This window comes from Populus euphratica, unplaced genomic scaffold, assembly GCF_000495115.2.
Source record: "Populus euphratica unplaced genomic scaffold, PopEup_1.0 scaffold320.1, whole genome shotgun sequence".
Classification (NCBI taxonomy): domain Eukaryota; kingdom Viridiplantae; phylum Streptophyta; class Magnoliopsida; order Malpighiales; family Salicaceae; genus Populus; species Populus euphratica.
The window spans coordinates 80,464-103,219 of record NW_011500208.1 but is presented as its reverse complement, the minus strand read 5'-3'; the positions used below and the strand labels follow the sequence as shown (position 1 = coordinate 103,219).

Genomic DNA, 22,756 nt, shown 5'->3' with positions numbered 1-22,756 from the left:
TTTCCTGGTTTTAGCATAAAACTCAAGAAAGAGAAATAAAAAATAAAATAAAATTTCATAATAGATATATGATGTTATATGAATGAATTATCTCAAAATAATATACCTTAATTTCTTGAAATTTTTTGTTTGCTTAGAATTGTAAGCCGCATGAAATTTTTATAAAATAATAAAGAATGGATAAACAGGATATCATAAGAATTTTATTTTGATAAAAATAAATAATGATTAGTGGGATTGTTTTGAAAAAAAACAAACAAACAAATTGGACCATATTAGAATGATATTAAATGTTAGAGAAAGTTTAGGAAAATAACCAAATAATAAATTGACGGTATTGTGGTGCAAAATTTTAAACTTTAAAAACTTCTTTGTTTTTCAATTCAGCCTTCTATCTTTGAATCTTGTTCCTTTTTTTTTTAATAAATATATTTTAATTAACCATCAATTTGGATTTATAAAAATATAATTAAAATAAAAAAAGAAGAGGGATTAAAAAAATAAATTATCAGGACAATCCACAATAATTTATCTCTAGTTGAATAATAGGGTGGGAAACCATGCCTTTCAAAGTATTTTTTTAATTAGTTAATTAACTATGTTATTATTAGAAGTATTAGAATATAAAAGGTGAAGGAATCATACTGCAAACTAAAAAACTTGGAGGTTTTTTTTATTATTTTACTGTTTTTTTTCTTTTAATTTCATCCTTTTTCTTTAATCATGTCTTTAAACTTTTTTAACTAGCTAAAATAACATGTTAGACATGTTTAATTTTAAATTTAAATTAGCAAGTAGTCAAGTTAGAAGTATTTTTTTTTCTTTTCTAATTTTACATTTTTTTTCTTATTAATTTTATCATTAAATTGTTTTTACCAATTATTTAATTTGTATTTAAATTAAATCAACCAGGTCATATGAAAAAAACCTTGCATATTTAATTTTAAATTCGAGTTAGATAAGAAGTTGAGAAAGATATTTTTCCTTTTAATTTTATTAATAAAAAGATATTTTTCCTTTTAATTTTATTAATTTTTCTTATTTTATCCTCATGTTTTTTAATAATTATCTAGGTTTCTTTTAACAAGTCAAGTTGGCTAATCATGTAGAAATAATTATTATATTATTTAATTTTAAATTTGAAATAAGCAAAGGTTTGAGTCATGAAGTATCAAAATTAATCTATTAGACGGAATTTAATAATAATATTATTATTAAGTAATTTTTTATAAAATATATAAAAAACATATTTTTCATTACTTTCAAGAAAATTTAATCTTACTCACAACGCAACAAAGGCTTATAAAATAGTATTTTATAGATTTATTCATGGCTTCATGGCATCCAATCAGCCGGAGATTAAAAATCTAGCAGCTGTCCTCTAGCCCACGTCTGAATAGAAAAATCAAAGTAAAATTTTATTATATTGTGTAGTTGTCTGCTCCCTGTGAGGGATCAAAATCCACCAAACTTGCAGCTAATGAATCTTTTATTTCACTTAATAATAATAATAATAATAATAATAATAATAATGTTCATTGGGGAGTTGTGGAGTCATAATCCTTTGCATCTAAGCATCCATACACCTTTAAAATTAAGAGCATTGTCCCTTAACTCTCACTCTTCAAATATTTTATGTATATACTGACAACCAGAATGAGATCTACCCTTGTTAAGAGAGAGAGAAAGAGAGAGGGAGAGATCTATTCCAAACCCCAAACTAATTTTATTAACTTTTTTAGATCTAATTTGTTTATTCATCGATTCATATGCTTTATGTTTGATCTGAATATAAATTTAAGTAATGCAATATTATTATGTTTTTTCTCAATATAAATTTAAAAAAAATTAATTAATTTATACACCTTATGATTTTATCTCAAACCCTTTTTAGAAACATTAGTTACTAAAAAGACTAAAATTATTATAATAAAAGGGAAGAATAAAGAAATGTAATGGGGGGAAAGGGACATTGAATGGATTCAAACTCATAATAGTTGATTGGATTCACGTTAGAAGGAAATGGCTTGTTGTTAATTTCCAAGTATGAACGTGGGAATCACTTGTATTGAATAGATACTCCATTATTTTCACTCAATCATCATAGGCTTGTTTATACATAAATCATCTCTCTAAAAATTAATAACAAGATTCGAATGAGATGCATTTACTAAATTAATATTTTTTTCTTGAAGCCCTATCATTGTAGCTTCCTTATAGCGTCTCTAGTAGGAGAGCTACATGAGCATTACAAAAAAAAAAAAAAAAAACTACTTAACTATTAGAATGGCAATTTATCCATTGATTATATGGGTTATTTAAATTATTATTATATTGATAATTTAGCTTTTTTTTTAATTGGATATGCTTTGAAAATAAAAAAGAATAAAAGATCAATATCTATAAACAAAAACTCAAAATCATTAAAACCAACATGATCTAACAAATCAATCCAATAATTTATCGATTTAGAGCCATTCACAGATTAGATTTTCTTTTGAATTATTTTGCATAATTTAACATGCGTAAATTAATCAATGACCTATCCAAACTCGAATGAGACAAGATCAGGTCATCTTTTAGGAATTTCTTCTTCTTGTTTTATTTTTTTAAGGACTCAAAACCTATCCAAACTTTAAGGATTTTCTTCATTCATCGTGATCTAATATTGATGTGATGATTAATGATTCGGCTTTCAGTGCATATAGATTTTACATGTAATTTGTTTTTTTAAGATTTGTTTTTTAATTTTATATCTTTATATTTTGATTTTTAAGGATTGCCGATCATTATTTATTTTTAATTTTTTTCCTATAATGTTGAGTTATATTTTTTTTTTGTTTTTTAAAATATATTTACAGTGCATAAATATTATTTTTTAACACCATTAAAAATTAGTTTGACATTATTTAGTATATAAATCTAAAAAACAAATCTTTTTTGAAAAAAAAATCTATTAAATTATTAAAAAAGAGATTTTTGTAAACAACCTAATGAAACTTTGTTGAGGAAAAAATATATATAATTTTTTTTAATTTTTTTTCTATATTTTGATTTTTAAAGATTCACAATCATTATTTTTTGTTTTAACTTTTTCTCTATAATGCTGAGTTGTGGATATTTTTTTTATTTTTTAAAAATATATTTATAGCACTTTAATATTATTTTTTTACACTATAAAAAAATTAGTTTTACTAGTACGTAAATTTAAAAAATATTTTTTTAAAGAAAAACTATTAAATTATTAAAAAAGAGATTTCCATAAACTATCTGAATGAGAATTTGTTCAGGAAAATAATATATATATATAAAGAAAAAAAAATCTCATTCCCTGTGTTAATTAAAGGAAGCCGTTGTTTTAACAAAGAAAAAAAATCTCATTCCCTTTGTTAATTAAAGGAAGCCGTTGTTTTAACACGGCAGTTTTATTTGTTTTTATATTTTAACAATATTTAAAAAAAAATTATTTATTTTTAATTTTTTAAAATTAATATATTTTTAGTATTTTTAAATATTTTTTATATATTAATATAAAAAAATATTATTATTGTATATTTTAATATTAAAAATTATTTAAAAAACAATTCTAACCACAGTTACAAGGAAACTGGAAGGCACAGCCCTAAGAAGTTCCCAAATTTATAACCCTGCCTGATCTCTCACTCGATACATCTGTGAGATACAGTGAGAAAATGGAGAAGAAACTAGTTCCTTGTTTGGTAGTCTCTATTTTGATCCTATGCAGTCTGATCATTGTTAGATCAGATGCATCTGATAATCGTTACAAAGTAGGAGAGGACGTCCCTCTCTATGTCAACAAGGTTGGACCTTTTCACAATCCCAGGTAATCTAATTCTCAATCTTCTTGCAGTCTAGATTAGTTTAAGGTCATTGGTTTTGTGGGATGTCTTGAAGTTTGTGACTTCTTGATGATTTGAGAAAATGGGGTTTGTGGGATTTGGGTTAGAATTGAAATTGTGGAGTAGGGTTTTGGAGAATTTTATTTTAGCATCAATGGGTTTGATTTCGAAGAAACCATGTTTAGTTTTTTTTGTTCTTGTTCGTGCTGGTTTCATTAATTTGTGTGGACCTGAGCTGTGAGGAAGTGGATCCGTGATTTGGTTTCCTGTAAAGGAAGATCAAAGATTGGAACTTGAGCATGATAAAGAAATTGGTTGGTTACTGATTAAGTTGAAATATCATATAGCTTAATGTTATACTAGGAGTTGATTAAGTAGGCCATAGTATGCTGAGGAGATAATTTGTTTAGTGGCATTTTGGAAATGAAATTGTTCGATTTGAATAGAGAAAATTGTAAGCAAGAAGCAGTAGTTAATATAAGAGTGGGTGTAGAGATGTAGGAGGTGTTTCTTTTTCTGGTGGCTCTTATGAGCTAGAAAAGTTTAGGTATTTGAGAGGTTTTTTATTATTTTGTGGATGCTGAACTTGGATCTACATTCTCAAATCTTTTAAGCAATGAGAAAACCATCACTCTTAAGCAAAATTATGCTGGAATTATGTTGATATTTTCTCTTTTCTACTCGAAATTTCATGTGTGTTTTGTGTATTTTTCTTGGGTTTAGAAGTCTTGGCTAGTAGCAAATTGGATTATTTTGAATTAGATTGGAAACTTCTTTAGTACTGGAGACATTCTAAATCTTTCGTTGTTGTATTGATAGTTTAACAGTTCCATTATGCATCACAAGGATTTTCTTTTCAGTCATGATTATCTAATGTTATTTTTTTCTTGTTCTTTCTGTCAGTGAAACATACCGGTATTTTGATCTGCCTTTCTGTTCATCGGGTTTGTGTCAATTTATATTATTCCTACTTTAATGCCATGTTTTACTGTGGAAGTTTGCTGATGATATTTATTACAGGTCCTACAAAGGACAAGAAGGAAGCCCTTGGTGAACTGTTGAATGGGGATCGTTTGGTCACTGCCCCATACAAACTTGACTTTTTAAATGACAAAGACTCTGAAATTGCTTGCAAAAACAAGCTGACAAAGGAGCAAGTTGCTCAGTTCCGAGAAGCAATTTCCAAGGACTTCTACTTCCAAATGTACTACGATGACTTGCCCATTTGGGGTTTCATAGGGAAAGTTGAAAAGGAAGGCAAGAATGACCCTAGCGAATACAAATATTACCTCTTTAAGCATCTTCACTTCACCATCTTTTACAACAAGGATCGTGTCATTGAGATAACTGCGCTATCCGATCCGAAAAGTGTTGTGGACCTGACTGAAGATAAGGAAGTTAATGTGGAGTTCATGTATTCAGTTAAATGGAAGGAAACAGAAATTCCGTTTGAGAAAAGGATGGAGAAATATTCACAATCTTCTTCTCTGCCTCATCACTTGGAAATTCATTGGTTCTCAATTATTAACTCATGTGTGACTGTTCTCCTCTTGACTGGTTTTCTTGCAACAATTCTCATGCGAGTCCTGAAGAATGATTTTGTCAAGTAAGAACATGTTAATGATTCATGTTGTTAGAACATGTCTTCTAACATTTTTTAAGCTTTCTGGTTTATTTATTTGGTGATGCTCCCATTTACAATAGGTATGCTCACGATGAGGAGTCAGCTGAAGAACAAGAAGAGACCGGGTGGAAGTACATCCATGGTGATGTATTTAGATATCCAAAGTATAAGTCTCTACTTGCGGCAGCAGTTGGATCTGGCACCCAGCTGTTTACTCTGTAAGTCTAACTTCAAGGCTGTGCGTGTGGGATTTTTGTCTCAAAATCTTTTTTGTAATTATTGTATGTTGCTGAGCAACCTGCTAACTTTGTATATATACATACTTTGCAGCACATTTTTCATTTTCTTACTTGCTCTAGTTGGTGTCTTTTATCCTTATAATCGTGGAGCTCTTTTCACCGCATTGGTTGTCATATATGCCCTTACAGCTGGGATTGCGGGCTACACTGCTGCCTCTTTCTTTTGCCAACTGGAAGGAACAAACTGGGTGAGTGATCATGGGTTCCTTTTTCACTGCCTCTTGCTCACATCATTCTTGGGCATGCCCAAAGCACTTGTTATTGGTGTATTTCTATAAGGTTAATGTTATCAGATTCAGTGCGCATACATAGTGGAATTGCAGATTTTTTTAGGATCTGATTGGTTTTGGGACAAGTGTTTTGTGAAAATTGGTATAAGCATGTGTAAGGTGGCTGAAAAACACCTTCTGCTGGGTAAATTGTTTACCTTACGTATCATATCTGAACCCATTTGATGCTGCAAAAAAAAAAGAAAACCTGTCCTAGAGAAAGAGAAGAGTGTACTTGAAAGTTGATGGCTTAACGCTGCCTGAAGCCTTGCACTAAATTTTTTAAAAAGTGATTTTGAGAAGTCAATAAACTAAAGATCAACACTTAGAGAGTCACATTCAAATGTATCACTTTAGGTGCATTGAAACTGAGTAATGCTAGACATGGATACAAATACAATTGATTATTTCATGCTGGTTGTGGTTTCTATGAAGACTAGCGTGGTTTGCATTTGTTGGTCTTATGATATTGATATTAATTATTCATTATTATGATGATTTAAGTTTTTCTCTTTGGCATTGATGGAATTCCTTGTGATCCTAATCTGTATCATTGCTGAATTTCTAGCTTTACTCTAGAAACTACCATTCAACTTTTGAGACATGCTAGGCTAAACAGTTCTGAAATTTTGGTGGGGCAGGTCAGGAACTTGTTGTTAACTGGAGGTCTGTTTTGTGGACCTCTGCTCATTACATTCAGCTTTCTTAATACTGTTGCAATCACATATAGTGCCACTGCAGCATTGCCTTTTGGAACCATAGTGGTGATATTTCTTATTTGGGCTTTGGTAACAACACCATTGCTGGTACTTGGCGGGATTGCTGGGAAGAATAGCAAGGCTGAGTTTCAGGCTCCTTGCCGCACCACTAAATATCCCAGAGAGATTCCTTTGTTGCCTTGGTACCGGAAAACACTTCCTCAGATGGCCATGGCTGGGTTCTTACCTTTCAGTGCAATCTATATTGAACTTTACTACATATTTGCCAGTGTTTGGGGTCACAGGATCTACACCATATACAGCATCTTGTTCATTGTCTTCATCATTCTCTTGATTGTCACTGCTTTTATAACAGTGGCATTGACATATTTCCAACTTGCTGCTGAAGACCATGAGTGGTGGTGGAGGTATGTTTTACTGTTAGATCATATGAAGTTCGGGTATAAACTGTTACTACTACTGATTTGCTTTTCCATTATTATAAGCACAATAAAATATCCAAGGTTCACTCACAGAAAAAAATAAAAAAAGAGTTCTTTAATGTTGTTCTTTTCTAACTTTGAGTTAAAATTTTGCCTTTTTTTCTCAATGTTTTCTGACTCTTTAAGATCTTTATCTAAATTGCTGGAATATCCAAGTCATACTGTAATTTTTGCATTGATTTAGTCCTCTCCTAGTTTGCTTCTTTTATCCTTTTCTTGTAGTTGTGTTTTCTGGAAAATGTCATGTTTTAAAAGGATACGTGATTAGCTGATATATATTTTTCTAGACGCTCACTTTTATATATTTGGTGTTTTGTAGGTCTTTCCTCTGTGGTGGATCAACTGGCTTGTTCATTTATGGCTATTGTTTGTATTACTACTTTGCAAGATCAGATATGTCTGGCTTCATGCAAACATCGTTTTTCTTTGGCTACATGGCATGCGTTTGTTATGGTTTCTTCCTCATGCTTGGAAGCATTGGTTTCCGTGCTTCCTTGTTCTTTGTCCGCCATATTTACCACTCAATCAAGTGCGAGTAGGAAGTCATATGGTTTCATTGTGTTTAGTGAGTAGGATCCCTTACTTTCTCTTAGCAGGCTTAATTGAAGGAAACACTGCTCATTTGTATTGAAGCTAGTCTTCTATCATTTCGCATTATGTTACAGAGCGCGTCTTCTATCATTTCGCATTATGTTACAGGAGAAGCAACAGTTGGCTGGGAAAATGTCTTCTGGGATTGCAGGAGCCTTTATCCCACTACCTTGAAGGATGACCACACATCAAATGGGGGACTTATGTAATAACCTTTTTTAATAGGAGAGGAACATATAGGACCTTAGAATGCTGTTATAAGAATTTGTGGTGCTTAAATGTGAGCACAAGCCATCGTTTTGAATGTATTCTAGAACTGTATGAAGCCTTAGAATTTGTGTTCCTGGTAGCAGCACTTTGAACATTCTTATTTGCACAATTTATTACAGCAGCAAGATATATTTCCCATCATTCATTTATTTCGGGGGTTAAACTAGAATACTTGAGCATGGCGATGAAACCTAACCGGTAATGTTTAAAAAATATGCAAGTAATTATGTTTTTGCAATCTTTAGATTTAACGTAAACGAGATGATCAAACTAAGCTGTAAGTTATTTATTTATTATTTCTTCTATTTTTATGGAACTGAACTGGTTAACCTTGGTGAGTTTTCTATGGTGCTTGCATTAACAGAAAATCATGTTCTATAAACATAATATTTGCAATAAGATGTGGACACAACAGCGTACTTTCATTTATGTCTCAGACTCAGACGACATTCTGGTCCAGGAGGGGATGGCGTTGGTAGCCTGTCCATTTCAATGTATGCAGTAACAAATCAGGCCAAGAACAGATGCAAATAAAATACCGCTGGATTTGAATTTGATGGATTCGTTTTGAATTGATCGGTTCTGCTGTTGCATTTAAACCTAACAGCCTAACCTAGTATTTTCGCCGTTCAATAACAATGCCAGCCAAAGACTTGCTATGGACTCCACCTGAGATATCTTGGGATCCCCGTTCAAGATCCGGCATATAGGTTTTTTGAGTTAAGTGGTAAGTGGACAAATTAATCCTAATCTAATTAAAAAAAAACTTTAAATTTATATATTTTTTTTAAAACTCAATTGATGTCAATCAAATAAAAAAAACATGTAATGATTTCTTTTTGGATAAAAAAATTCTTAAAATTAATCAGACCAGATTTTATCTAAATCTCATTAAATTGTAATTTAACTTATAATATTATCTAAATTTAACCTGGTCAATTTTTAAAATAATTAAAGATAAAACTATTTAAAATAGATTTTGACTTGATGAATCATCAAGTCAATTTGTTATACTAAAATCGATGTAATAGTTATGCTACTTTGAATTGTGGATATGATAGTTTATTTTGTGTTTAGTAATGTGGTGTAATATATTTTTTAAATTAAAATATATTAAAATAATATTTTTATCAAATTTTTTTTAATTAGCATGTTAAAACAATAAAACAATATCAATAAAAATCATCCATTAATATATTTTTTTTGAGTGAAATGTCCATTACAAGGTTGAATTTAAATTTTAAAATTTTATTTTATTTTATTTAAATTAAATCTAATGATATAATTTGAAATAACTTTACATTATAATATGAAACATTGATTGCATAGCAAAAGGAAGAGAAGATTATAATTTATATGGAAAGATTAGGTCAAGTTTTTATGGATGTTTGAGAATGATAGTTGTTGTTTTTAAATATTTTTTATTTAAAAAATATTTTTTTAATTTGTGATATTAGAACATGAAAACAATAAAAAAATATTAAAAAAAATTATGAACTTGAATTTTTTAAAATTCTTAATAAAAAACATATTAAAACTCACTCAGAAACACTCTGTTCTTCGCATATCATCACCCTCTTCATCACATAACATAACGGGTAATTAGGTCATTAGCGTTCTTAACACACAAAGTGGTTTTCCTTCCCTTTTCAGGGATTTGACCTGACCTCTATGCTTCTTCAACTGCATGGTAAAATAACCATTACAACCGCGAAGTGGGAAAGAGAGTTGGATCAAAGTAAAAGCAATTTACCACAAGAAAAAAAAAAAAAAGACAGCAGAAACCTCAGAATTAACTACAAAGTAGATGATGGCATGCCAATTGTGATACCCAGGGTTTCATGAGTGTCAAGCTATAATCCTTGGCATTTAAGCATCCCCCACCTTCATAATTTGGAGGGTTCCTTGATTCCTACTCTTCTAATAGTTTATGCTTGTGTTGGGATCTATGCCAAATGAAATCAAGCTTCTTTTTCTTCTTAATAATAATAATTAATATTAATGCAATTACCATTAAATTTAATTTGACAAGTTAATTAATAAATCTATAACTCGAAACATAACTCCAGTTAGATTTTATTTTGAATAAATTTTTATATTAATTCAATAAATTTATAATTTAAAGCGAGATCCAAATTATTTTTTAATATAAAATGATTTTAATATTAATTCATTATAGTGAGATGATTTATTAGATTTATATTTTGAAACCTAATTCAAATTGAGTTTTAGTTTAAACTAGTTTTGATATTAATTGGATTTAATAAGTTCACTCAGTAAATTTGTAATTTAAAGTTTAAATTGGGTTAATTTTTAATTTAAACTATTTTTAATATTTATTTAATTAAATTAGATAATTATATAAGTTGATTTGTAACCTAACTTAACTAACAATCATTTCAAAACTAGAGAATTGAAAAACAAAAACAAGAACTACATGTTAAGGGTGTCTTTTAATACAATTATTTTGTATCGAACGAAGAATAGAATTATAAATTTGTAAGTGGTGTCAAAATAAATAAATGCAAAAATACCAAGTTTAATTTCCAAATAAGTTAAAAGAGATGAACATTAAAGTAAAAAATATGATATTTTTGCGATGCCCAATTCTTAATTATTTTGAAAAAAAAATAGACTTAAAAATTCAAGTTTGAGAATTTTGAAGAATAGAAAAATCATTAAAACCAAAATTTAAATTTAAAAAATAACCTTAATGAGAAGTCAATTACTCGCCTTGTTATTGTTGATTAAAGAAAGGCCTCTTTTTGACACGAAGGTTAACCGTTTTAGCGTCTTGGAGTCTGCTTCGAGCCACAGCCTGAAAAGCATCCATCTTTATAACTCCCCCCCTCCCTCTCTCTCTGCTCTGTTTATGAGTTACAGAGAGCGAAAATGGAGGTGAAACTGGTGCCTTGTTTGGTAGTCTCTATTTTGATCCTATGCAATGTGACCCATGTGAGATCAGATGCATCTAATCATCGTTACAAAGTAGGTGATGGTGTCCCTCTTTATGTTAACAAAGTTGGACCTTTTCACAATCCCAGGTAATCCAATTCTCTGTCTTTTGCAGTTTTGATTAGCTGAAGGATGTCGGTTGTGTGGGTTGTCTTCAAGTTTGTGACTTTTTTGATGATTTGGAATGGTGGGGATTGTGGGATTTGGTTTAGAAATGAAATTTAGGATTGGTTTCTTTAATTGTTGTGGATCTGAGCTTATGGTAAAGTGGATCTTGTTTTTCCAAAGAAGAAGATCAAAGATTGGAACTTGGACTTGAACATGAATTTGTTGATGTCGGTTGGGTACTAATTAAGTTGCAAATTTAACACAGCTTAATGGCAAGGAGCTGGTTAATTTTGTGTTGGGGAGATAGTTTAGTGGGATTCGGGAATGCAAGTTTTTGGATAGAGAAATCTGCAAGCTAGGAAAGGTTGTTTGTAAAAGAACAGAATAATGTCTAGAGATGTAGGAGGTGATTTGTATTTCTGTTTTTTTCTCGTGAGGTGGAAAATTTTATTTAGGGGCTTATTTCTTTGTTAATGCTGAAAATTAGATCTCAGTTTTAGATCCTATAAGCAATCGAAAGAACTCTTTTCCTTACCCAAAATTATGCTGGAAAATTTAACTATATTTTCTTAGTCCACTCTAGATTACATGTGTATTTGCTTTGATTTAGAAGGCATGGCTGGTGGTGAGTTGGGTGGTCTGAATTAGATAGGAAACTTATAAGTACTCATATCATCCCAATTTTTTGGTTTTTTATACTGAGATTTTAACCGTTGTACTATGAACTTTTTTAAGTATTTTTTAGTCATAATTGTCTGATATTGTTTCTTTCTTATTCTTTCTGTCAGTGAAACATACCGTTACTTCGATCTTCCTTTCTGTTCATCAGGTTTGCGTTAATTTATATTATTCCTACTTTAATGCTATGGTTTACTGTGGAAGTTTGCTGATGTTATTTATTACAGGTCCTACAAAGGACAAGAAGGAAGCCCTTGGTGAACTGTTGAACGGGGATCGTTTAGTGACTGCCCCATACAAACTTGACTTTTTAAATGACAAAGACTCTGAAATTGCTTGCAAAAACAAGCTGACAAAGGAGCAAGTTGCTCAGTTCCGAGAAGCAGTTTCCAAAGACTACTACTTCCAAATGTACTACGATGACTTGCCCATTTGGGGTTTCATAGGGAAAGTTGAAAAGGAAGGCAAGAATGACCCTAGCGAATACAAATATTACCTCTTTAAGCATCTTCACTTCACCATCTTTTACAACAAGGATCGTGTCATTGAGATAACTGCACTATCTGATCAGAAAAATGTTGTAGAGCTGACTGAAAATAAGGAAGTTAATGTGGAGTTCATGTATTCAGTTAAATGGAAGGAAACAGAAATTCCGTTTGAGAAAAGGATGGAGAAATATTCACAATCTTCTTCTCTGCCTCATCACTTGGAAATTCATTGGTTCTCAATTATTAACTCATGTGTGACTGTTCTCCTCTTGACTGGTTTTCTTGCAACAATTCTCATGCGAGTCCTGAAGAATGATTTTGTCAAGTAAGAACATGTTAATAATTTATGTTGCGAGAACATGTCTAATAACATTGTTTAGGCTTTCTGGTTTATTTATTTGGTGATGCTCCCATTTACAATAGGTATGCTCATGATGAGGAATCGGCTGAAGACCAAGAAGAGACCGGGTGGAAGTACATCCATGGCGATGTATTTAGATATCCAAAGTATAAGTCTGTACTTGCAGCAGCAGTTGGCTCTGGCACCCCGCTGTTTACTCTGTAAGTCTAACTTCAAGGCTGTGCGTATGGGGTTTCTGTCTCAAACCTTTTTTTAAATTATTGTATGTTGCTGAGCAACCTGCTAACTTTGTATATATACATACTTTGCCAGCACGATTTTCATTTTCTTACTCGCTCTAGTTGGCGTATTTTATCCTTATAATCGCGGAGCTCTTTTCACCGCCCTGGTTGTCATATATGCCCTCACAGCTGGAATCGCAGGCTACACTGCATCCTCTTTCTTTTGCCAACTGGAAGGAACAAACTGGGTAAGTGATCATGAATTCCTTTCTCATTGCCTTCTGCACGCATCATTGTCGTTGCTGGGCATGCCCTTGAAACTTGTTATTACTGTGTCTCCCAGGGTATTCGGATTCAAATTCAGTAACATGCATATTGGAATTCTCAATGTTCATTTGGAATGTGTTTGGTTTTGAGAGAAATGCTTCATGGAAATTAGCTTAAGCATGGAAAATGGTTTTTCAGAATGTGGTTGATTTTTTTATAAATGCTTAGCGGAAATTGGCTTAAGCATGGACAAGGGGGTCAAAACCACCTACTCTGTGAATTTGTTTTTCATTTGATAACTGAATTGTTCTTCTCACTTAATAACTGAACCAATTGGGATGTGAAAGGTAAGCTTTTTGAAAGAAGTGCATGGAAACAGTTTACTTGAAAATTGATGTTGTACTGCTGCCTGAAGGCTTGCAGTACATTTGAAAAGGTGATCTTAAGGAGACAATAAGTTAGATTTCAACATTCAAGATTACAGTTGAATATAAGTTTACATGAAATGAAACTATGTAGACTTTGATACGAGTGCAATTGACTATTTCATGCTGGTTGTGGCTTAGTGAAAATTAGCATGGCCAGCATTCATTAGAACTATGATATTGATGTTCATTGGTTATTATTATAATGATGTAAGCATTTTGCAGTGGCATCATTTTAATTTTTTGTGATCCTATATCCTCTTTTATCGCAAAACTTCTGACTCTAGAAACTACCATTCAACTTTTGAGACATGCTAGGCTAAACAGTTCTGAAATTTTGGTGGGGCAGGTCAGGAACTTGTTGTTAACTGGAGGTCTGTTTTGCGGACCTCTGCTCATTACATTCAGCTTTCTTAATACTGTTGCAATCACATATAGTGCCACTGCAGCATTGCCTTTTGGAACCATAGTGGTGATATTTCTTATTTGGGCTTTGGTAACAACACCATTGCTGGTACTTGGTGGGATTGCTGGGAAGAATAGCAAGGCTGAGTTTCAGGCTCCTTGCCGCACCACTAAATATCCCAGAGAGATTCCTTTGTTGCCTTGGTACCGGAAAACACTTCCTCAGATGGCCATGGCTGGGTTCTTACCTTTCAGTGCAATCTATATCGAACTTTACTACATATTTGCCAGTGTTTGGGGTCACAGGATCTACACCATATACAGCATCTTGTTCATTGTCTTCATCATTCTTTTGATTGTCACTGCTTTTATAACAGTGGCATTGACATATTTCCAACTTGCTGCTGAAGACCATGAGTGGTGGTGGAGGTATGTTTTACTGATCAATGTAATGTTCACTTGTAAAATATCAATGTCTCTAAGGTTATTGGTTCAATTTTACATCATTGCCTGCTAAATTATTGATCTTTGTTTTTCTTTTCTAACTTGTAGTGATATTTTAGCAGATTTTGTTACTTATTCTATGCTTTCTCACTGTTGGATGTTATCTAAATTGCTCGAACTATCCAAGTCGTAATGTAAATCTGGCATCATGTGTGTCGTGTTACGAACTTTCCAGACATGATGGTCCCCTAGCATGCTTGTCATCACCCATTGCATGAATTTGCCTCACGTTTTCTGCAAATTGTCTTGTTTTAGAAGGATATCTGATTGCCTGATCCGTCTTTCTACACACTCACTATCATGTATTTGGTTTTTGTCAGGTCTTTCCTCTGTGGTGGATCAACTGGATTGTTCATTTATGGCTATTGCTTGTATTACTACTTTGCAAGATCGGATATGTCCGGCTTCAGGCAAACCTCATTTTTCTTTGGCTACATGGCCTGCGTTTGTTATGGTTTCTTCCTCATGCTTGGCTCCATTGGTTTCCGTGCTTCCTTATTTTTTGTCCGCCACATTTACCGTTCAATCAAGTGTGAATAGCAAGTCATGTGGTCTTCATCATGTTCAATGAGTAGGCCCCTTTCCATTCTCTTAACTGGCTTCATTGTAGAGAACTCTGCACCTTTGTATACATGAATGTAATGTTGTCTTATAGAATCTCTTATGCTACAGGAGGAGATGCAGCAGGTGGCTTGGAATACATGCTCTGGGATTCCAAGGGCTTTATGCCCCACTGCCTTGGAGAATGATTGCACATTACATGTAGGACTTTTTGTTATATTATCTTTTATAGTAGAATATGTAGGACTCTATATCATGCAGTGCTTGAATGTGAGCACAAGCCGTCTGTTTTGAGTGTCTTGTAAGGTTAACCGTTATTTAACGGAACCATTTTTCAGTGTTGTATTGCTGTTAAGTGCGTGTGTTCCAAATGATTCAAGATAATGATAGCTACACAACACCTGTTTTTTTAGAATATATTAAAATAATATTTTATAATTTTTGAAAATTTATTGTTTTCATTAATACATTAAAATAATTTAAAATTATAAAAAATATTTTTTGAACACGACATTGTAGCTGAGAGCAGCACTTTGAAAATTCTCTTTCGACAATTTGTTCTCTAGCACTTTGAAAGACTTCGATGCCGCCAAGAAAAAAGAACAAGAAGGTGGTTGCCAGCTGTCGAACATTGCATTAACAAAATAACATATAAGCGGTTGTGCTTTGACTGTGCATCATCTACTTGCCATTGGGGTTTTTATTTTTATTTATTTATTATTTATTTAATCTATATATATATAATTTTATTCTTTAATATATATATAATTTGATATATAATTTATTTAAAATTAATTTTTTTTAATTTATCATGATTCATTTTTTATATAATAAACTTCGGTCAACATTGTAAGTTTGATAGGTTAATTTTGCTAATTTAAGTTTTTTATTTTTATTTTTTTATTTTTATTATTTAATATTCAATTAATTAGAAATTAAGTTTCATCATTTATTTTAAATTTTTTCTATGATGTTTTAGTCATATAACTCAAGTTGCGAGTCACAAGTTTGATAAATTAACTTAGTTGATTCAAGTGTTTTTTTTATTTGATATTTTTTTAGTTTTATCTTTTTTATAATTTGTTTTGGTTTGCTTTCTTTTTATGATGTTATTTTAATCTTATGATGTTATTTCGATTTTATGATTTAAGTTGAGTATTTTGCTGGTTAACCTAAGTAACTTAAAATATTTTTATTGTCACATTATTAGATTATTTTGTTTTTAATTATATCCTTTACCAATGGATTTACCAATGGATTTACTGAAAATTAATTTTCATAATTTGTTTCGATTTATCTTTTATAAAGTTATTACAATCTCATGACTCAAGCTATAGTTTTGATAAATTAACTTAGTTTGACTTGAAATTTTTTTTTGTTTATTTTCTATAAAATTATACCGATCTTATAATTTAAATCATAAATTTAACAAATTACATGTTGATTTTATATATATATATATATATAATTTCATTTTTCAACATCTAAACAATTAAAAATTAAATTTTATAATTTATTTTCAAGTTTTTTATTTTTATTTTTTTAATTTTATTATTTAATATTCAATTAATTAGAAATTAAGTTTCATCATTTATTTTAAATTTTTTCTATGATGTTTTAGTCATATAACTCAAGTTGCGAGTCACAAGTTTGATAAATTAACTTAGTTGATTCAAGTGTTTTTTTTATTTGATATTTTTTTAGTTTTATCTTTTTTATAATTTGTTTTGGTTTGTTTTCTTTTTATGATGTTATTTTGATCTTATGATGTTATTTCAATCTTATGATTTAAGTCAAGTATTTTGCTGGCTAACCTAAGTAGATTAAAATATTTTTATTGTCACATTATTAGATTATTTTGTTTTTAATTATATCCTTTACTAATGGATTTACTGAAAATTGATTTTCATAATTTGTTTTGATTTACCTTTTATAAAGTTATTATAATCTCATATTAGTTTTGACAAATTAACTTAGTTTGACTTGAAATTTTTTTTTGCTTATTTTCTATAAAATTATGCCGATCATATAATTTAAATCACAAATTTAACAAATTACATGTTAATTTTATATATATATATATATATATAATTTCATTTTTTAACATCTAGACAATTAAAAATTAAATTTTATAATTTATTTTAATTTATTATATTTAGAATCATAATTTAAGTTATAAATTTAATAAGTTACCTAGATTAATTTAATATTTTATTTTTAAAAAGATACTTTTTAAAAATTTTATAAGTCAAACTAATTGCTTAAATAATCATTAAATTTATCAGTCAATCAAATATAAATCAAGTAAATCCCTGTACAATTTAAATATTTTTTTATATTTTACACTGGATATTTCTTTTGTATGTTAAAAAAAATAAAATCCAATGCAGTTAAAAAAAAAAAAAATTAATCCAATGCACAGCTAGGCCGCAAAAATCTAGTACATTTTCTATAGAAGCATTTGCTTTACCATATTTAACCAAAAAACAGCACTTTATTTAAATGAACCAGACAGGCAGTTCATGTCATACAGTATCCGACCTTCAGAAAACTGTGAATTGAACACACCACAAGCAGTCCCAACACATTGTTGCACAACTTCAGACTCTAAAAACACTCTTCTCAGCATCGCCTCTCTCCTACTCCAGGGCGATTGAACATAACAATTTACCCTGTTGTTTTCTCTTTTATCGTTGTCTGTGCTGAGTCGTAGGCAGCATCAGCTGAAGAAGTGTCAATATCGTTCAATCCCAGCTCCTCATTCTGTTCCCAGGACCTCTCGTATTCCTCATCTGAAAATAGCAAAATACACAATGAAGTCATCAAGAGGAAAATGCAGTGATTTGACACGGGAAGACTTGATGAACAATCAGTTTAGACATCAAACTGCTGAGTGAAACAAATTACATGCACCATCTTTGAAGTACTAAATTCACTGAGTTTTACATCTGAATAATAAATCCAGAGCATGACTTTTGAAACATAATAAGCTTCTTGTAAGCAAATTACATTCCTTTCAAAGCTAAGGTTTTTTTAAAAATAAAAAATGCAATGAATTTTTAGTTCCCAGAGTATTATGCTAGTTCAAACACTTTCCTTCAATGCTCTCTTCAATTGTTTGTCGTGTAATGTTTTCATTTCAAACTACCAACGTATTTCTAGGAATCTATATATGTATTTCTGAAGCAAGCAAGCATCCATATAGACCTATCATCAAAATTTTGTACAAGACATTGAACCTGCCAAGACAGTAAGGAAAAGAACTCACATGACAACTGATGGTCATCTTTGATATTGTCAGTAGCTGGGGCTATAAAAGAATTTGCCAATGCATCATCAAGAATCAAAGTCCACGGTTCTTCCACATTTAGAAGCTGAAACACAAAAGAAAAAAAAATCATTAATAATACCGGTGAAGGTCAAAACTCAAAATATAACAAGTAATTACCAAGGCATAGTCTTGATTAAAATGAAATTGCAGGACTATAAGATCACAGTGCCATGATCCAAACCTAGATCCTAGAAATTTGCATTTTTCGAATAAATGAGGATCATCCAAAACATGTTGGACTGATTGTACAATTTACACTTGGATTGCAGTTTCGATAACCATATGCCACATTTTACCTTGTTTAACCTTAATTTAAAGTCTTGCCACTTGCTTTTTTTGGATTCATCAAGGCTATCTCCAAAAGTAAATCCATGAATTCTCTCAATACCTGCACATGTAAAGCATACATATTATGATTTCCTAAACTTAAGCTGGAAAATGGAAGTCCATATAGTAAATCGTATAGTACATGTCATTTTCTTTTCAGAAAAAGTTGACACTAATTAAACTTATACTGCAATGAAGATGTGATAAATAAAGCAGGACAAAAACAGAAAAACCACACCCAACCAATGCCTGAAAATATTTTCATATAATAACAGAACTCCCAAGGATTATATTTTAACACACATATACATGAGTTCTTATAAGAGTTCCAAAAAGATGCACAGTCCAAAAAAGAGAGTTACAGCTTGCAAGCTTGGAAAATCTTGGGCGGGGTTTGTGTTCTAAGGAAAATGGCTAGAAGAACGGAAATCAACATGAAACTGGGATCTAATTCAGTCAGTGTTCAGTGTCCAGAAGGAAATCACACTTAAGTGGTAACATGATCTAGAGTGGATATTCAGAAGAAAATCATGACAGAAGGTAAATTACTATCTTTGGCTCGACATCATTCAGTTCTACAGAAAGGAATATTCACCATTTCTAAAGTAAACGTCACTCTTTAGTTGAAAAGATTACTATTGTGGACAAGGAAACAATTGAAGTTGACAAAAGTTGACAAAAGTTGTTAGAAAGATGGAGCACAAATAAGGGGAAAGACGCTTCAAGGAAATGAAGGAAAGGCAAGACTCACACAAAAAGAAGCTTAGGGTTTCAGTACTTTCAAACCTTTTTTATGGAATTAAGGGCACAGCTGAAGTAATTTGCACAGTTGAAAGAAAAAAAGTAAAAATTTCCTAAATGTGATAACCAGCATTTAGTTAACTGGAGATGCCAAGCAATAATATAATATGCAAATGTTGTAAGAACAAAAATGATATTCATAGTATAGAATTTGGAAAGATAGTTGCAAACTGGTCGTTGTGGTCTGTTGTCTGACCAACAAAAAAATTACAATAAGATGTGAACACAACAGGATCATTATTCATGTCCCAGGAGGGGACTCGGCTGGTACTTGGTCTATTCCAAGGTAGCAGTGACAAATATTGGGTCAGATGCAATATATTTGGGGAAAAAAAGTTACTACAGAAATTAAAAACAAATACAAGAGCATTTATAAAATGATAGGATGACTGAAACAGGTGCGAGATGTAATAATAATACTCACTTTCACTAATTTTTGTGACCAGACCTTCAACAGTTGTAACAATGCCACCCAAAGTCCCACTAGCCAGCTCCAAGTCAAGCTCTGGGACTTTCACACCTGCAGTATCTGACTGATAAAACCAAAATACAGTTAGAGAGTGGCTTGTAACATGTTGCAGAACACTAAGTATTGAGCAAGGGTAAAGGCAGAAAGAAACAGTGACTACACTTTCTCCATCACCAGTAGACAATACATGTAACTGATTTAAATGTGTATTTAAGTATATTTCACACTTGCAGTATCCTCAATGTTCTAAGTCAAACAATAAAAATATTAATCCAATTCCATTTAGACGACACCAGTAGTAACATCCACTCTTCCAACAATGGACAGTCAGCACACTCCTCCAGCAATGGAAAGTCAGCATATGCAGAGCCACACAGCAAAACACAAAAAGAAAGCAAAATTAGAAATGAAACTACACAGAAAAAATGATCAACAGCACAGAAAAATGTTTGTTTTGATCACACTATACAGCGAAATGTTTGTTTCATTCCTTTACATGAACATGTTTTATGCCATGCATGCCATACGCAGACTAGGAGATTTGATGAAAAACCCTCCCCAAACTCTAGATTGGTTTCATGATGTCCTCTTCAGGCCTCTATTGCCCATAAGAACAAAGCTAATGGAACAGCAGGCAACATAAAATTGATAACAGGATTATCATCTATTTGCCCAAATGGTCCCAATGTTAGCACCCCAAAATTGTGGGCACAGGTCAAGAACTTCTTGTCTCCTAGAATCACTTCCACATGGTCCTCACTGGCACCTCTCTTCCTTGTCTTTCAAGATGCTCCTTTCAGTGGAGAGTTATAAACAATTGGAATTAAAATTTACTCCGCAATAGCAGCTCAACTCAGCCAAGCCTCAATCCAAAATAGTGGAGTTGGCAAGGGAAACTTGGAAAATTGAAAGAGGATTCTGTGACTAGAAAACCAGCATAATAGGGAATTATTGTATCACATAAAAAAAAAGATTATATAAAAGACGAGCAAACCTTTATCACATCACGGCTTAGGTCACTTGCATTCTTCACAGACAAAGTGATTGTCTTTCCTTTTTCAGGAATTCGACCGCCAGGCTTCAACTGCATGGTAAATAATTATTAAAATCATTCCATGGAAAAGAGAGTAGAAAGTAAGAACATGATACCACAAAAGCACAAACCTCAGAATTTCGGTAACCACAGGAATCACAAGTAGATGCCATGACAATTACTTCTTGGAAGTATGGAATATCTGCTTGAAGTTAAGACCCACAATCTTCATCCACTATACCAGCAATATGCTCTAAAATTTCAGGATCAAAATTCATATCATAATGCTTTCGACGAGTTCATCCTTATAAAGGAAGCATTCTACTGGATTTTGTTAGATGAGTTCTATACAGCAACTAAAATGGTCAAATTTCACAAAAATGCAATCCTTGACAGTTTATTTTAGCAATTGAGAATGTTGAAGGAAAAATAAGTCAGTGACAGGGGAAGTTGCAGAAAGGTACCAATGAAACAATTCCCTGAGACTGCTACTCTCACACAGAAAATTCCATTAGATACAGTTTGGAAACACAGTCCATCATAATCATTCAATGCTCTCTTAGACAACTCTTGTCAATAAGCTCAACAAGTGTAAATCTATCAGCAAATAGCAAAAAGTGAACATTTCAAGCAAGAAACAATTAGCTACTGATAAGTGTCTGCCCAGAAAATAATATTGTAGCAGCACCCCTACATACTAAATGGTGGACAATGCCTGAAAAAAGGATGGATATCATAATGAATTCAAGCATCAGGTTTAGATAATGAGATCAGATTACCTTCCCCACCAGCTGAACAACAACGCCTTAACTTTAAGTGAACCCAGTGCCAAACTACTTGGCCTTTAAATTATTCTTTTCATGCTTCTCCATAAACAAATTTCCAATAAACTTTTGGCAGGCCCTTTAAACAGTCTTATAATATTCTGAACTCAAACTAGAAACTTATGACATTTCCAGCAAAGAAGACAAGTTGATTGATAAAAGGAACTAAATCATCAACAACAAGAAATGGAACAACGGTCAAGGATACTGGTGACAAACATTCGAGTCTCACAACTGCTGGCACAAGATCCACAGGTTGATGGGAAAGTCATCACCTGACAGAAGGAAGGATGTGTCAAAGAATATGATATATAAGAGACAATTTCCTTCATCGTATAAGATATTTAATGATTGCAATTGACAATCACATTTACCTCTTCCGGTGCAGAGTACCGAAATATGGCTTCGGCAATTTCTGCACTATTACTTTGAGCAATGGCCCGATGACCAGCTGCAGCTCCAACTGATCCATGAGGTTCTCTTCCCATCTGATCAGAAACATTGCTGGCCACTTCTGATGATGGTCCATCACCAGGTACTCCCATTTGTGATTGGCCAACTTGATAGCCCAGTGCTACTTGCTGCTCTGGTGTTCGCTCATAAAACTTTATATTCAATGATGGATCAGGGGATGGAGCAAACCTGTTTATCAAATATTGTTATATTCTAATTTAAATGTAATAGAATCACCCAAAGGTTTGTTCAATATGCCATAATACATGATATAAAAACAAGATCCCAGCCTATGCCAGCCAAAGCAAAATGATTTTAATCATCCGTGAGAAATCACAATAAAATATCAACCTCTAGATTGTCAAAACTTTAAAAGTAAGGGGTCTGTGCGCGTGCATGAGAGAGAGAGTGTGTGTGTGGGGGGGGGGGGG

General features: G+C 31.8%; 3 protein-coding genes across 6 annotated transcripts in view; 2 read left to right on the top strand and 1 right to left on the bottom strand.

Moving 5' to 3' along the window:
* Window positions 1–1,666: 1,666 nt before the first annotated feature.
* The window catches only part of LOC105112054 (zinc finger protein ZPR1-like), a 24,765-nt gene continuing 3,675 nt past the window's right edge, over window positions 1,667–22,756 (bottom strand). The window contains exons 9-17 of one of the 2 annotated variants that reach the window (XM_011007617.1): window positions 22,247–22,514; window positions 22,081–22,147; window positions 21,180–21,250; window positions 21,010–21,099; window positions 19,971–20,079; window positions 18,715–18,806; window positions 18,356–18,461; window positions 17,733–17,879; window positions 1,667–1,698 (exon numbers count right to left, since the gene is read on the bottom strand). In XM_011007617.1, coding sequence (XP_011005919.1) covers window positions 17,755–17,879; window positions 18,356–18,461; window positions 18,715–18,806; window positions 19,971–20,079; window positions 21,010–21,099; window positions 21,180–21,250; window positions 22,081–22,147; window positions 22,247–22,514 — 928 coding nt within the window. In that variant the 3' untranslated portion in view covers window positions 1,667–1,698; window positions 17,733–17,754. Of the gene's footprint in view, window positions 1,699–17,561; window positions 17,880–18,355; window positions 18,462–18,714; window positions 18,807–19,970; window positions 20,080–21,009; window positions 21,100–21,179; window positions 21,251–22,080; window positions 22,148–22,246; window positions 22,515–22,756 lie in introns of those variants that run through there. The other variant, XM_011007616.1, reaches the window with a different exon arrangement.
* LOC105112052 (transmembrane 9 superfamily member 4-like) lies at window positions 3,597–8,256 on the top strand. 2 transcript variants are annotated; one of them, XM_011007612.1, is made up of 8 exons: window positions 3,597–3,844; window positions 4,764–4,804; window positions 4,881–5,466; window positions 5,565–5,702; window positions 5,815–5,971; window positions 6,694–7,178; window positions 7,573–7,822; window positions 7,953–8,256. In XM_011007612.1, exons 1-7 carry the CDS (start codon window positions 3,693–3,695, stop codon window positions 7,790–7,792), a joined length of 1,779 nt encoding a protein of 592 aa, XP_011005914.1. In that variant the 5' UTR covers window positions 3,597–3,692; the 3' UTR covers window positions 7,793–7,822; window positions 7,953–8,256. The 2 variants fall into 2 exon arrangements, with proteins under 2 accessions (XP_011005914.1, XP_011005913.1); XM_011007611.1 differs by lacking the exon at window positions 7,953–8,256 and having other exon boundaries at window positions 7,573–7,885.
* On the top strand, window positions 10,883–15,499 carry LOC105112053 (transmembrane 9 superfamily member 4-like). 2 transcript variants are annotated; one of them, XM_011007614.1, is made up of 8 exons: window positions 10,883–11,158; window positions 11,966–12,006; window positions 12,083–12,668; window positions 12,767–12,904; window positions 13,017–13,173; window positions 13,967–14,451; window positions 14,847–15,093; window positions 15,199–15,499. In XM_011007614.1, the coding sequence occupies exons 1-7, from the start codon at window positions 11,007–11,009 to the stop codon at window positions 15,064–15,066; spliced, it is 1,779 nt and encodes a 592-aa protein (XP_011005916.1). In that variant the 5' UTR covers window positions 10,883–11,006; the 3' UTR covers window positions 15,067–15,093; window positions 15,199–15,499. The 2 variants fall into 2 exon arrangements, with proteins under 2 accessions (XP_011005916.1, XP_011005915.1); XM_011007613.1 differs by having other exon boundaries at window positions 14,847–15,097.

Excerpts from the sequence above, each read along its gene's own strand:
- LOC105112053 (XM_011007614.1), top strand. The coding sequence starts at position 11,007 with ATGGAGGTGAAACTGGTGCCTTGTTTGGTAGTCTCTATTTTGATCCTA. Across the intron at positions 11,159-11,965 it reads GGACCTTTTCACAATCCCAG|TGAAACATACCGTTACTTCG; the intron begins GTAATCCAATTC and ends TCTTTCTGTCAG. Across the intron at positions 12,007-12,082 it reads TCTTCCTTTCTGTTCATCAG|GTCCTACAAAGGACAAGAAG; the intron begins GTTTGCGTTAAT and ends TATTTATTACAG.
- LOC105112052 (XM_011007612.1), top strand. The coding sequence starts at position 3,693 with ATGGAGAAGAAACTAGTTCCTTGTTTGGTAGTCTCTATTTTGATCCTA. Across the intron at positions 5,703-5,814 it reads GGCACCCAGCTGTTTACTCT|CACATTTTTCATTTTCTTAC; the intron begins GTAAGTCTAACT and ends CATACTTTGCAG. Across the intron at positions 7,179-7,572 it reads GACCATGAGTGGTGGTGGAG|GTCTTTCCTCTGTGGTGGAT; the intron begins GTATGTTTTACT and ends GGTGTTTTGTAG.